This window comes from Tupaia chinensis, unplaced genomic scaffold (assembly GCF_000334495.1).
Source record: "Tupaia chinensis unplaced genomic scaffold, TupChi_1.0 Scaffold000671_1, whole genome shotgun sequence".
Lineage (NCBI taxonomy): Eukaryota > Metazoa > Chordata > Mammalia > Scandentia > Tupaiidae > Tupaia > Tupaia belangeri.
Window position 1 is genome coordinate 259,580 of NW_006160193.1, and position 12,788 is coordinate 272,367.

The window sequence follows — 12,788 nt, forward strand, 5'->3', positions numbered from 1 at the left end:
TTTTTTTTGGAGAGATTTTCACTGTAGGGCGCGTGCGCTCGCCAGACAGACAGAGAGAGACATAGAGACAGAAAGCGAGAAATCACCCCCCAGGGGGGATGGTCACGCCGCAATCCCTTCTCCTCCATTCTCCTCTCGGGATCTTGGGCACGCACGCACACGCGCCCGGCGTGAGTTTTAAGCCACCGGGTCCGGGACACGAACCGAGGTCGACTACGTGGGAGTCCAGCGACATAGCCATTACGCTAACTGCTGGTTCCCAAGATCTATTTTTCTTCTTCTCTTTGGTCTTCATATTAACATTAGGCAGGTATTCTGGAGTTTGGACTTCTTCCTATTCAAGTAGATGAACTGAGATAGTTAGTGTTTTATGAACTGAAAACATATCTCAGAAGCACTGATTCTCAGAAACAGAAAACAGAAGGAACCTTGAGGTCACCCTGCCTGGCTTCCAGCAGGTTCAGAACTTTCCTCTTTGGGAACTCTGAAGGAAGTGTCTCAGTCCTTGCTCGAATCCTTCCAGGGATGGAGCACTCATTACTTTTCAGGTGACCCATTCCCTCATGCATCCATTCAAATCAGTGCTCATTAGCACTCACAGACCCAACCGAACACGACCCCACACCTTCCTCCCATGACTCTCAGACTCCGGACTGTGGGACACCATTCTGGGAACTAGAAAAGGAAGGCTCAAGGTGATTTACATAATCTACTATCACAAGTTTACAGTGATAAAGAACTTTCCTGGGACCAACAGGTGACATAATGGTTACATCACTGGACTCCCACGTGGTCAACCGCAGTTCAAGTCCCAGACCCTGCAGCTTAAACTCATGCCAGGCACATATGCGTGCATGCCAAAAATCCCAAGAGGAGAACAGAGGAGAAAGGATTATGGTGTGGCCATCCCTCCTTGGGGAGGGGGTGATTTCTTGCTTTCTGTTTCTCTGCACTCTCTGTCTCTCTGGCAAGTACACATGCCCTATAGCAATAGCAAAGACTCTCTCTCTTAAAAAAAAAAAAAAGAACTTCCCCAACTGCAGGCAGGCCTAGAATGTAAGCATGTGTTCATCTCCTCTCTTGTGGCATTTAAAGATGTAGGAAAACTTGAAGATGCTCAGAACAGACTTGCTATCAAACAGCTCATCAAAGAGATTGGAGAGCCTCGAAACTATGGCTTAACAGATGAAGAAAAGGCAGAAGAGGAGCGGAGGGTTGCGGAGGAACGGCTGGCCAAGGAGGCTGCCGAGGAAGCGGAACGCGAGCACAACGAGGCCATGGAGACTGCAGAGAAGATAGCGCGCTGGGAGGAGTGGGTGAGCGCGCACGTGTGCGTGGGAGCCTGTGGGTGGGGCTGGGAACGCCATTCAGATCAGTCCTACTTCCCACCCTGCTGTGGAGAAATGCCGTGGAGACGCCCCTAGAGTCGGTCGTTTCTTAACTTTCTGTCATATGTACCACTAAAAAGATGTCCATGGTTTTCTACTGAGTATTAATAACAAAGATTAGCCGTTGTCAGGAGTATTGATATGTGTGACCTTTGGTAAGTCCATTTATTTCTTCCTTCCATATGTGAAAAAGAGAGAGACAGGCACCCTCAAAAGATTCCTGATGCTGGGGCTGGCAGGTGGCGTGGTGGTTGAGGCGCTGGATTCCCACATGGTCAACCATGGTTTGAGTCCTGGACCTGGTGACTGCTTTCTTACTTTCCCTTTCTCTGGTCAAATTCAAAATAATTAATTAATTAATTAAAAAAAAAGGTTCCTGATGCCGTGATCCACCTCCAGCCCCAGCCAGCCCAGCACACATGTGCTTACTGTGTTCAGAGAGAACTTTTTGGAATTATTATTTTTTTTTTAAGTTTTTGACTGAGGGCACATGTGCTTGCTGGAGAGAGAGTGAGACAGAGAGAGAGCAAGAGAGGGAAAGTGAGAAATCACCTCCCAGGGCAATGTCCATGCCTCAGTTCCTTCTCCTCCATTCACAACCAGGATTTGGGGCACGCAGGCACAAGCACCTGGCATGATTTTTCAGGCCACCTGGTCTGGGTCTTAAACCTTGGTCGGCCATGTATGAGTCCAGCACCTTAATCACCACACCACCTGCCGGCCCCAGGGAGGTTTTTAATGCAAACCCAGAACCCTCTCAGGTGGATCAGTCTTACAGAATGATGTCACTGCTGTGCTACTGGTCGATAAATGGGTAACATTTTACTGCATGCTGACCTTGAGATCTGTTTTGATTTTTCCCCATTTATCCATCGAACTTAGGTGGTCAATCCCATTCCACCCCTCCTCATTCTGCACCTCACTGAATCTTATTATTCTGCTTCCAAAAATAGCACTTTCCATTTCTTCTGATCAAGGTAAATGTTTCCCAGCAGAATTATGCCGGAGAGAGAGACAGTGAGAGTGAAAATGAGAACCCCCTGTCCCCCAGGGGTTTGGCTACATGCAATCCCTTCCCCATTCTCTTCCTAGGATTCTGGGCACGCACATATATGAGCCTCACATGCTTTTCAAGCCTCCAGGTCCAGGACTCAAGCCATGGTGGGCCATGTGGGAGTCTTTTTTTTGGAGAGATTTTCACTGTAGGGCGCGTGCGCTCGCCAGACAGACAGAGAGAGACATAGAGACAGAAAGCGAGAAATCACCCCCCAGGGGGGATGGTCACGCCGCAATCCCTTCTCCTCCATTCTCCTCTCGGGATCTTGGGCACGCACGCACACGCGCCCGGCGTGAGTTTTAAGCCACCGGGTCCGGGACACGAACCGAGGTCGACTACGTGGGAGTCCAGCGACATAGCCATTACGCTAACTGCTGGTTCCCAAGATCTATTTTTCTTCTTCTCTTTGGTCTTCATATTAACATTAGGCAGGTATTCTGGAGTTTGGACTTCTTCCTATTCAAGTAGATGAACTGAGATAGTTAGTGTTTTATGAACTGAAAACATATCTCAGAAGCACTGATTCTCAGAAACAGAAAACAGAAGGAACCTTGAGGTCACCCTGCCTGGCTTCCAGCAGGTTCAGAACTTTCCTCTTTGGGAACTCTGAAGGAAGTGTCTCAGTCCTTGCTCGAATCCTTCCAGGGATGGAGCACTCATTACTTTTCAGGTGACCCATTCCCTCATGCATCCATTCAAATCAGTGCTCATTAGCACTCACAGACCCAACCGAACACGACCCCACACCTTCCTCCCATGACTCTCAGACTCCGGACTGTGGGACACCATTCTGGGAACTAGAAAAGGAAGGCTCAAGGTGATTTACATAATCTACTATCACAAGTTTACAGTGATAAAGAACTTTCCTGGGACCAACAGGTGACATAATGGTTACATCACTGGACTCCCACGTGGTCAACCGCAGTTCAAGTCCCAGACCCTGCAGCTTAAACTCATGCCAGGCACATATGCGTGCATGCCAAAAATCCCAAGAGGAGAACAGAGGAGAAAGGATTATGGTGTGGCCATCCCTCCTTGGGGAGGGGGTGATTTCTTGCTTTCTGTTTCTCTGCACTCTCTGTCTCTCTGGCAAGTACACATGCCCTATAGCAATAGCAAAGACTCTCTCTCTTAAAAAAAAAAAAAAAGAACTTCCCCAACTGCAGGCAGGCCTAGAATGTAAGCATGTGTTCATCTCCTCTCTTGTGGCATTTAAAGATGTAGGAAAACTTGAAGATGCTCAGAACAGACTTGCTATCAAACAGCTCATCAAAGAGATTGGAGAGCCTCGAAACTATGGCTTAACAGATGAAGAAAAGGCAGAAGAGGAGCGGAGGGTTGCGGAGGAACGGCTGGCCAAGGAGGCTGCCGAGGAAGCGGAACGCGAGCACAACGAGGCCATGGAGACTGCAGAGAAGATAGCGCGCTGGGAGGAGTGGGTGAGCGCGCACGTGTGCGTGGGAGCCTGTGGGTGGGGCTGGGAACGCCATTCAGATCAGTCCTACTTCCCACCCTGCTGTGGAGAAATGCCGTGGAGACGCCCCTAGAGTCGGTCGTTTCTTAACTTTCTGTCATATGTACCACTAAAAAGATGTCCATGGTTTTCTACTGAGTATTAATAACAAAGATTAGCCGTTGTCAGGAGTATTGATATGTGTGACCTTTGGTAAGTCCATTTATTTCTTCCTTCCATATGTGAAAAAGAGAGAGACAGGCACCCTCAAAAGATTCCTGATGCTGGGGCTGGCAGGTGGCGTGGTGGTTGAGGCGCTGGATTCCCACATGGTCAACCATGGTTTGAGTCCTGGACCTGGTGACTGCTTTCTTACTTTCCCTTTCTCTGGTCAAATTCAAAATAATTAATTAATTAATTAAAAAAAAAGGTTCCTGATGCCGTGATCCACCTCCAGCCCCAGCCAGCCCAGCACACATGTGCTTACTGTGTTCAGAGAGAACTTTTTGGAATTATTATTTTTTTTTTAAGTTTTTGACTGAGGGCACATGTGCTTGCTGGAGAGAGAGTGAGACAGAGAGAGAGCAAGAGAGGGAAAGTGAGAAATCACCTCCCAGGGCAATGTCCATGCCTCAGTTCCTTCTCCTCCATTCATAACCAGGATTTGGGGCACGCAGGCACAAGCACCTGGCATGATTTTTCAGGCCACCTGGTCTGGGTCTTAAACCTTGGTCGGCCATGTATGAGTCCAGCACCTTAATCACCACACCACCTGCCGGCCCCAGGGAGGTTTTTAATGCAAACCCAGAACCCTCTCAGGTGGATCAGTCTTACAGAATGTTGTCACTGCTGTGCTACTGGTCGATAAATGGGTAACATTTTACTGCATGCTGACCTTGAGATCTGTTTTGATTTTTCCCCATTTATCCATCGAACTTAGGTGGTCAATCCCATTCCACCCCTCCTCATTCTGCACCTCACTGAATCTTATTATTCTGCTTCCAAAAATAGCACTCAAACCCACCCACAGCTTTCCATTTCTTATGATCAAGGTAAATGTTTCCCAGCAGAATTATGCCGGAGAGAGAGACAGTGAGAGTGAAAATGAGAACCCCCTGTCCCCCAGGGGTTTGGCTACATGCAATCCCTTCCCCATTCTCTTCCTAGGATTCTGGGCACGCACATATATGAGCCTCACATGCTTTTCAAGCCTCCAGGTCCAGGACTCAAGCCATGGTGGGCCATGTGGGAGTCTAGTCTTAACCACTATGCCATCTGCTGGGCGCTGTCCCCCCAGCAGAATGTTGTGCCTTCTTGCTGGTCTCCCTGACTCTACCCTTTTGTCTCCAGTCTCTTCACATGCGGTCGTCAGGTGGCCCCCTTCCTCAGTGCAAATGCACATCACCATCCTCTGTATGTAACTCTTCGCAGGCTGTCTGTCACAGTTAGACAAAAATCCTTACTGCAGTCCCAAGATACTTTATGTCCTGGCTGCTTCTAGTATTTTCCAATTTCAAGCAATGCCCCATCGGCCTTTTTGTGCCACCTACACAACTAACTTCCTCATTTGCTTCACTTCTTTTTTTTTTTTTTTTTTTTTGAGAGTTTTTTTTTGCTATAGGGTGTGTTCGCTCGCCAGACAGACAGAGACAGACAGACAGACAGAAAGTGAGAAATCAACCCCCAGGGGGGATGGTCACGCCTCACTCCCTTCTCCTCCATTCTCCTCTCGGGATCTTGGGCACGCACGCACACACGCCCGGCGTGTGTTCTAAGCCACTGGGTCCGGGACGCGAACCGTGGTCGACTACATGGGAGTCCAGCGACATAGCCATTACGCTAACTGCTGGTTCCCATCATTTGCTTCACTTCTTTACTAGTCATCTTTCCACCGTAACTTCTTCTGGTTACTGTATGTCAAGTTTCAACCCCTGCCCTTCCCTCCATGTCATCTCCCCTGTTACACGTTAACCATTTCCTCTTCACACTTACTTTATCTAACATGCCATATACATTATAGTTGTCATCCCTCAGGATCCACGGGGATTGGTTCCAGGACCCTGCAGACTGCAAAATCCACAGATGCTTTAGTCCCTTTTGTACAATGACAGCGTTGCACCTAACCTACGCACGGTCTCTGTATACTTTAAGTTATCTCTAGATTGCTTATAATACCTAATACAATGCAAATGCTACATAAATTACGCTAACTGCTGGTTCCCATCATTTGCTTCACTTCTTTACTAGTCATCTTTCCACCGTAACTTCTTCTGGTTACTGTATGTCAAGTTTCAACCCCTGCCCTTCCCTCCATGTCATCTCCCCTGTTACACGTTAACCATTTCCTCTTCACACTTACTTTATCTAACATGCCATATACATTATAGTTGTCATCCCTCAGGATCCACGGGGATTGGTTCCAGGACCCTGCAGACTGCAAAATCCACAGATGCTTTAGTCCCTTTTGTACAATGACAGCGTTGCACCTAACTACGCACGGTCTCTGTATACTTTAAGTTATCTCTAGATTGCTTATAATACCTAATACAATGCAAATGCTACATAAATAGTTGTTATACTAAATTGTTTAGGAAATAATGACCCCCCCAAAAGTGTACATGTTCAGTAGAGAGGCAATCATAACCCCCTAACTGCCTAACTACATAGTACACATCAACAACAATGTGACATTTTCTTTTTGTGGTTGCTTAAACCTGCAGCCCCAGAGGGCCAGTTGTATTTCATATATTCATCTTGTTTCCTGCCTTTTCCCTGCACAGGATTTCAGTTCCACCAGGACAGGGATTTCGGTTTATGTTGTTCACTACTCTATTTCCAGTGCCTAGAACAGTGCCGAGCAGTGTCACAGGCACTCAAGAAATACCTGTAGAAGGAAGGAAAGGAGAGCAGGGTGGATGGATGGTAGGGAGGAATTAAGAAGGGAGGGAGGGATGGAGGGAGGGAGGGACAAAAGAGGAATGCCCTTATGCACACATCTTCACATCTCTGAGTGCCTGATTAATCTGAGCATAATTCCTGAGATTCTCTGGGTCAGATAAGACATGATTTAAACTTTGATACATATATCTCTAGTGAGCACACATACACTGCCAGAGGGTATGTGTGCTCACTAGAGAGATGGAGAGATATAGGGAAGGAGAGAGAGAAAGGATAAAGCACCCTCCCTAATAGGGTGTGGTCATGCTGCAATCCCTTCTCCTCCATTTCTCCATCCCGTTGGGATTTTGGGAACACATAAACACAGCTTGTTTTTCAAGCCATCAGGGCCAGGACTTGAACTGTGGTCTGTGGTAGACCATGTGGGGTCCAGCTTTCCTTAACCACTAGGCTTGGGGCCAGCCCCATCAATTTTTTTTTTAAATGTTATTTATGTTTTTTATCTCTGGTCACACAAGAGTTGTAAACTTACACAAGGGTACTTGAAAATTTCATGGAAAATGGAATTATTTTGGCACAAAAAATGTATATCCATGCATAGTTTTTCCATAATACACATTACAATTTTTGTTGTTTTTGTTTTGCCAGAGAATCTGCACTCATCAAAGACAAGACAGAGAGGAAGGGAGAAAGCATCCCACATAGGGAATGGTTACTCCACAATCCCGTCTCCTCCATCTCTCTCTCTCTTGTCAGGATTTTGGGCACACATGCACACGTACCCAGCATTTCTCAAGCCATCATGTCTAGGACTTGAACTATGAGGTCAGCCATGTGGAATCCAGCCACCTTAACCACCAGGCCGTGGGCTGGCCCATAGCACATATTTTCTATGAAAGTTTTGAAGACTTTACATGTAATCAAATCCATCAGTCTTTTTCCATTTTGATTTCTGAGTGTAGAGCCTTGCTGAGGAAAAGCTTCCTATCAAACAAATATCAGTTATGGTTTTTAATCTTGCAAATGGCAGAAAAGCAAACTCAAAGTGGTTTAAACATAAAGAAAACTTATGGATTCATATGGCAGAAAGGTTCAGGGGTAGGGCTGGTTTTAGGAGAGGCTAGATATGGTGGCTCAGATGCTGTTACCAAGGACCTGGGCTTTCCCTCTCTGTTCTACCCTCCATGGCTGGCTTTACTCTTAGGCTCAACCATCGTTTCTTTTTTTTTGGGGGGGGAGGGGAAGATTTTGGCTATAGAGCATGTGCACTCGCCAGAAAGACAGAGAGACAGAAAGAAAGTGAGCAATCCACCCCCGGGGGGATGGCCACAACGCAATTCCTTCTCCTCCATTTTCCTGTTGGGATTTTGGGCTTGCATGCACACGTGCCTGGTGTGAGTTTTAAGCCACAGGGTCCAGGACTTGAACCACAATCGACTACATGGGAGCCCAGCGACATAGACATTATACCAACTGCTGGTCCCAGGCTCAACCATCGTTAATGAATATCCACAGCCAGGAGGCAAGCAGGATCAATAGGCTTAAGTCTCACCCACACCAAAAGACTAGGCTGAGAAGGGAGATTTCTCAAAGGCAATGTTGGGGCCAGACAGGTGATATGGTGACTAAGGCGGCTGACTGCATGGTTTCAGTCCTGGACCTGGTGGCCCGAAAAACATGCCAAGTGAGTGTACATGCATGCTCAAAATCCCAGGAGGAGAATGGAAGAAAAGGGACTGCTGCATGGTCTCCACTCTCCCCACCCCCAACGCAGGAGGGTTCTACACCTCTCTCTTTCTGTATCTTGCCAGCAAGCACACATGCCCTATAGGAATTAAAAAAAAAAAAAAGAATTATTTTATTCAACTTTATTTATTTACTTACTTATTCATTTGTTTATTTCAATTTGACCAGAAAGGGACAGGGAGAGAGAGAGAGAGAGAAAGTGAGAAAGCAAGCTACCAGGTCCTGGACTCGAACCTTAGTCAGGCATGTGGGAATCCAGTGCCTTTAACCACCATTCTACCTGCCAGCCCCAGGAATTTTTTTAAAGGAGAAAACGATTTAAAAATAAAAAAAAATAAAAGGAAATCTGGAATTATTAACCCTAAGCGAGGGACTGTGTGCCGAAGCAGGAGTAGCACATGTCGTGGTACCGATAACCTCCAGGCTTTAAGTAGCACTCTCACGATACCAGCCCCTCCTTTTCATTTTTCTCACTTTGCTTCTTCTGGGCAGCTTGAAATGAACAGGCATCAACTCATTACAGACTATTGTTTTCTAAGGGACTACTCAATTGTTATGACACGACTTGCACCTCTTCTCTGCTGACTGGAAGAGTCCTCCTTAGCATCAGGCGGTGACCATTTTTAGCAGTGTCTAGTGCGCACTCCGGGGTGAGATGTCTCCACTCTCTGACGATATACTTAATGCACCCCCAACTGTTCTATTTGTAGAATAAACGACTAGAGGAAGTGAAAAGAGAAGAAAGAGAGTTACTAGAGGCTCAGTCTATTCCTCTGAGAAACTATTTAATGACCTACGTGATGCCAACTCTCATGCAAGGTCTGAATGAATGTTGTAAGGTCAGACCGGATGACCCTGTTGACTTTCTGGTAAGAGATTTAAGTTTTCTCAATGTAAACACTCTTTTTGGGGTCAGCAGATGGCATAGCGGTTATTTCACTGGACCCCCACATGGTTGGGGGTTTAAGTCTTGGACTTGGTGGCTTAAAAATCACGCCGGGGGCGAGGGTGTGCATTCCCCAGATCCTGGGAGGAGAATGGATGAGAAGGGATGGTGGTGTGGTCATCCCTCCTGAGGGGTGATTTCTCACTTTCGCTCTCATTGTTTCCATTTCTCTCGCTCTTTCTCCCCATGAGCATATGTGCCCTAAGGCAAAAGCTTTTAAAAAAATCCTTTTTCTTTATTTATGATAAATCATGTGTATGCACGTTAGAGAAAAAGGGAGAGACAGACAAGAACACCTCCACAGGGTCTGGTCTGGTCACACGGATTCCCTACTGCAGTCCTGCATCCTGATGGATCCTGGGCATGGGACCAGGGATTCAAACCAAGGTCGCCATGTGGATCCAGCTGCTCCTGAGCAGTGCATCACTACTATACAGTGGGGTCAGCCCTTTAAGCAATTTATTATTATTATTATTATTATTATTTAATTTGACCAGGGGAGAGAGAGAGGTAGAAAGCGAGAAAGCAAGTTGCCTGGTCTGGGACTTGAACCATAGTTGGCCATGTGGGAGTCCAGCACCTTAACCACTATGCCACCTGCTGGCCCCTTTATTTTTTTTAAATGTATTAATTTTTTTGAGAGGTTTCTGCTATAGGGTGTGTATACTCGCGAGAAAAACAGAGAGAGACAGAGAGAGAGAAATCACTCCCCAGGGGAAATGGCCATGCCACAATCCCTTCTCCTCCATTCTCCTCTTGGGATCTTGGGCATGCATGCACACATGCCCAGGGTATGAGTTTTAAGCCGCCAGCGCTAGGACTCAACCCACGGTTGACTACGAGGGAGTCCAGCAATATAACCATTATGCCATCTGCTGATCCCAGCCCTTACTTCTTAAAAATTTATGAAAACAGGGACCAGCAGTTAGCGTAATGGTTATGTCGCTGGACTCCCATGTAGTTGACCATGGTTGGAATCCTGGACCCAGTGGCTAAAACTCATGCTGGACGCATGTGCATGCGTGCCCAAGATCCCGAGAGAAGAATGGAGAAGGGATTGCAGCATGGCCATTCCCCCTGGGGGGTGATTTCTCGCTTTCTGTCTCTCTGTCTCTCTTTCTGGTGAGCACATGCGCCCTATAGCAAAAACCTCTCAAAAATTTTATAAAAATAAAATATTCCTTAATCTTAATAGAAAACTAGTTGAGGTAGAGAAATGATATGCCTGGTTATCAGGGAAGTAGCTTTTAATACACTAACAGTTTATAATAAGATTTTTATTATTCATTTGAAAGTAGAAAAATTTACATACTTTTTTTTAAAAAGATTTTTTTATGGAGATTTTTGCTATGGGGCATGAGTGTTTGCCAGAGAGACAAACAGAAAGCAAGAAATTACCCCCCACCACCACCACCACCATCAAAGGGGATGCTCATGCCACAATTCCTTCTCTATTCTCCTCTTGTGATTTTGGGAACGCATGCCCATGCAGACACATGCGCCTGGTGTGAGTTTTAAGCTACTGGATCTGGGACTTGAACTGCGGATGACTACGTGGGAGTCCAGGGATGTAACCATTACACCACCAGCTGGCCCCCACATTTACATACTTTTAAAACTGTAAACATTAGACCAACCAGTGGCACAGCAGCTAAAGAGGCTGGATACCACATGGCTGAATATGTGGTTCAAGTAACTTGGAAAACACATTAGTCATGTGCTCATGAGTGCCCCAAATTCCAAGAGGAAAATGGAAGAGAAGGGATTGTGGCATGGTCATCCCCCATGTGGAGGGTGCTTTCTCACTTGCCCCCTCTTTCTCCCTTTCTCTTTCTGGTGACTACATGTGCTCTATAGCCAATTAAAAACGAACGAACAAATACAACTGTAAACGTTAGTAGTGCACGTATATGACTGGTGACAGATATGTTGTAGATTATTGACTTACCTTTTTTCCTGTCTTTTAATTATAGGCTGAATACCTTTTCAGGAACAATCCTGAGATGCAGTGAAACCCAAAGATCTTACACTTTATAACTACAGAGCTAGAGATCAACTTAACATTGTAATTGGAAACATTGCTTTTAAAAATGCTTTCCTGGTTTTTGGACAATTTTTTTTCTTGTAAATGAGTGTTCTATGAAAAGCTGCATATCAATGAATGACTACATCATTAAAACTGTATTTGAAAGGTAAATTGATAAGGCACCTGTGTTTAGCTCATGGGACAAATATTGATTTAACATTTCATTCTTAGGTCAGTTCTAAGGATTCTGCCTCTGCTTATAATGCTTAGAGTAATTTAATTTGTAACATGAAAAAAATCAGAATGTACATTATTCTAACATCGAGGCTAATGAGTTTATACTTGTTGTGGCCCCAATAACAGAAATGGAAATAAATTATAATAGATTTTTGCCCTTTTGAGTCACAGTAAGTCAGATGTGATTAGTTTCGACAAGGTTGCTTTTGAATTTAGGGTCAGGATCCCAGCCAATGAGTCAGAGAGAACTATAAACATCGTAGTGGAAAAAATTCATGCAAAAGGATGAGTCTTTTTTTTTTTTTTTTTTTTTGAGAGGTTTATTGCTATAGGGCGCTTGCGCTCGCCGAAAAGACAGAAAACAAGAAATCAACCCCCGGGGGGGGGACAGTCACACCACAATCCCTTCTCCATTCTCTTCTCGGGATCTTGGGCACGCATGCACACGCACCTGGTGTAAGTTTAAGGCACCGGGTCCAGGACTTGAACCAGTCGACTACATGGGAGTCCAGCAACATAGCCATTATGCCAACTGCTGGTCCCAAGGATGAGTAATTCTAATAGCTGTGATAATTAGTAAGTTGCTAAATATTTCAACAAACTAATTTAATACTTAAGCTATCAAACCATATGGTTTTAATAGCTCTAAACATCCCATACAATTCTTAGAATTATCTTAGTGAGAAATTAGATTTTGATGACATTTATATTTTTCCCTTTAAAAAATGCTGCCTAAGGCCGGCATGTGGTGCAGTGGTTAAAGTGGCTAGACTCCCACATGGTCCATCCCTGTTGGAGTCCTAGACCTGGTAGCTTGAAAATCACAGAGGGATGGGGCCAGCAGATGGTGTAGCAAATACGTTGCTGGACTCCCACATGGCTGACCATAGTTTTGGTCCTGGACAGCCATGTGGGAATCCACCGATAGCTTGAAAATCATGCCGGGCACGTGTGTGTGCATGCTCAAGGTCCTGGGAGGAGAATGGAGAAGAAGGGATTGCGGCATGACCATCCCCCTGGGGGGTGATTTCTCACTT

At 45.7% G+C, this 12,788-nt stretch overlaps 1 protein-coding gene across 1 annotated transcript in view; it reads left to right on the forward strand.

Annotated features, from left to right (window-relative positions):
* AK7 (adenylate kinase 7) overlaps positions 1-11,882 on the forward strand; it is a 77,778-nt gene extending 65,896 nt beyond the window's left edge. Inside the window, exons 16-18 of the mRNA XM_006159967.2 lie at positions 1,096-1,316; positions 9,253-9,411; positions 11,462-11,882. Coding sequence (XP_006160029.1) covers positions 1,096-1,316; positions 9,253-9,411; positions 11,462-11,500 — 419 coding nt within the window. The 3' untranslated portion in view covers positions 11,501-11,882. The remainder of the gene's footprint in view (positions 1-1,095; positions 1,317-9,252; positions 9,412-11,461) is intronic.
* The last annotated feature ends 906 nt before the right edge of the window (positions 11,883-12,788 follow it).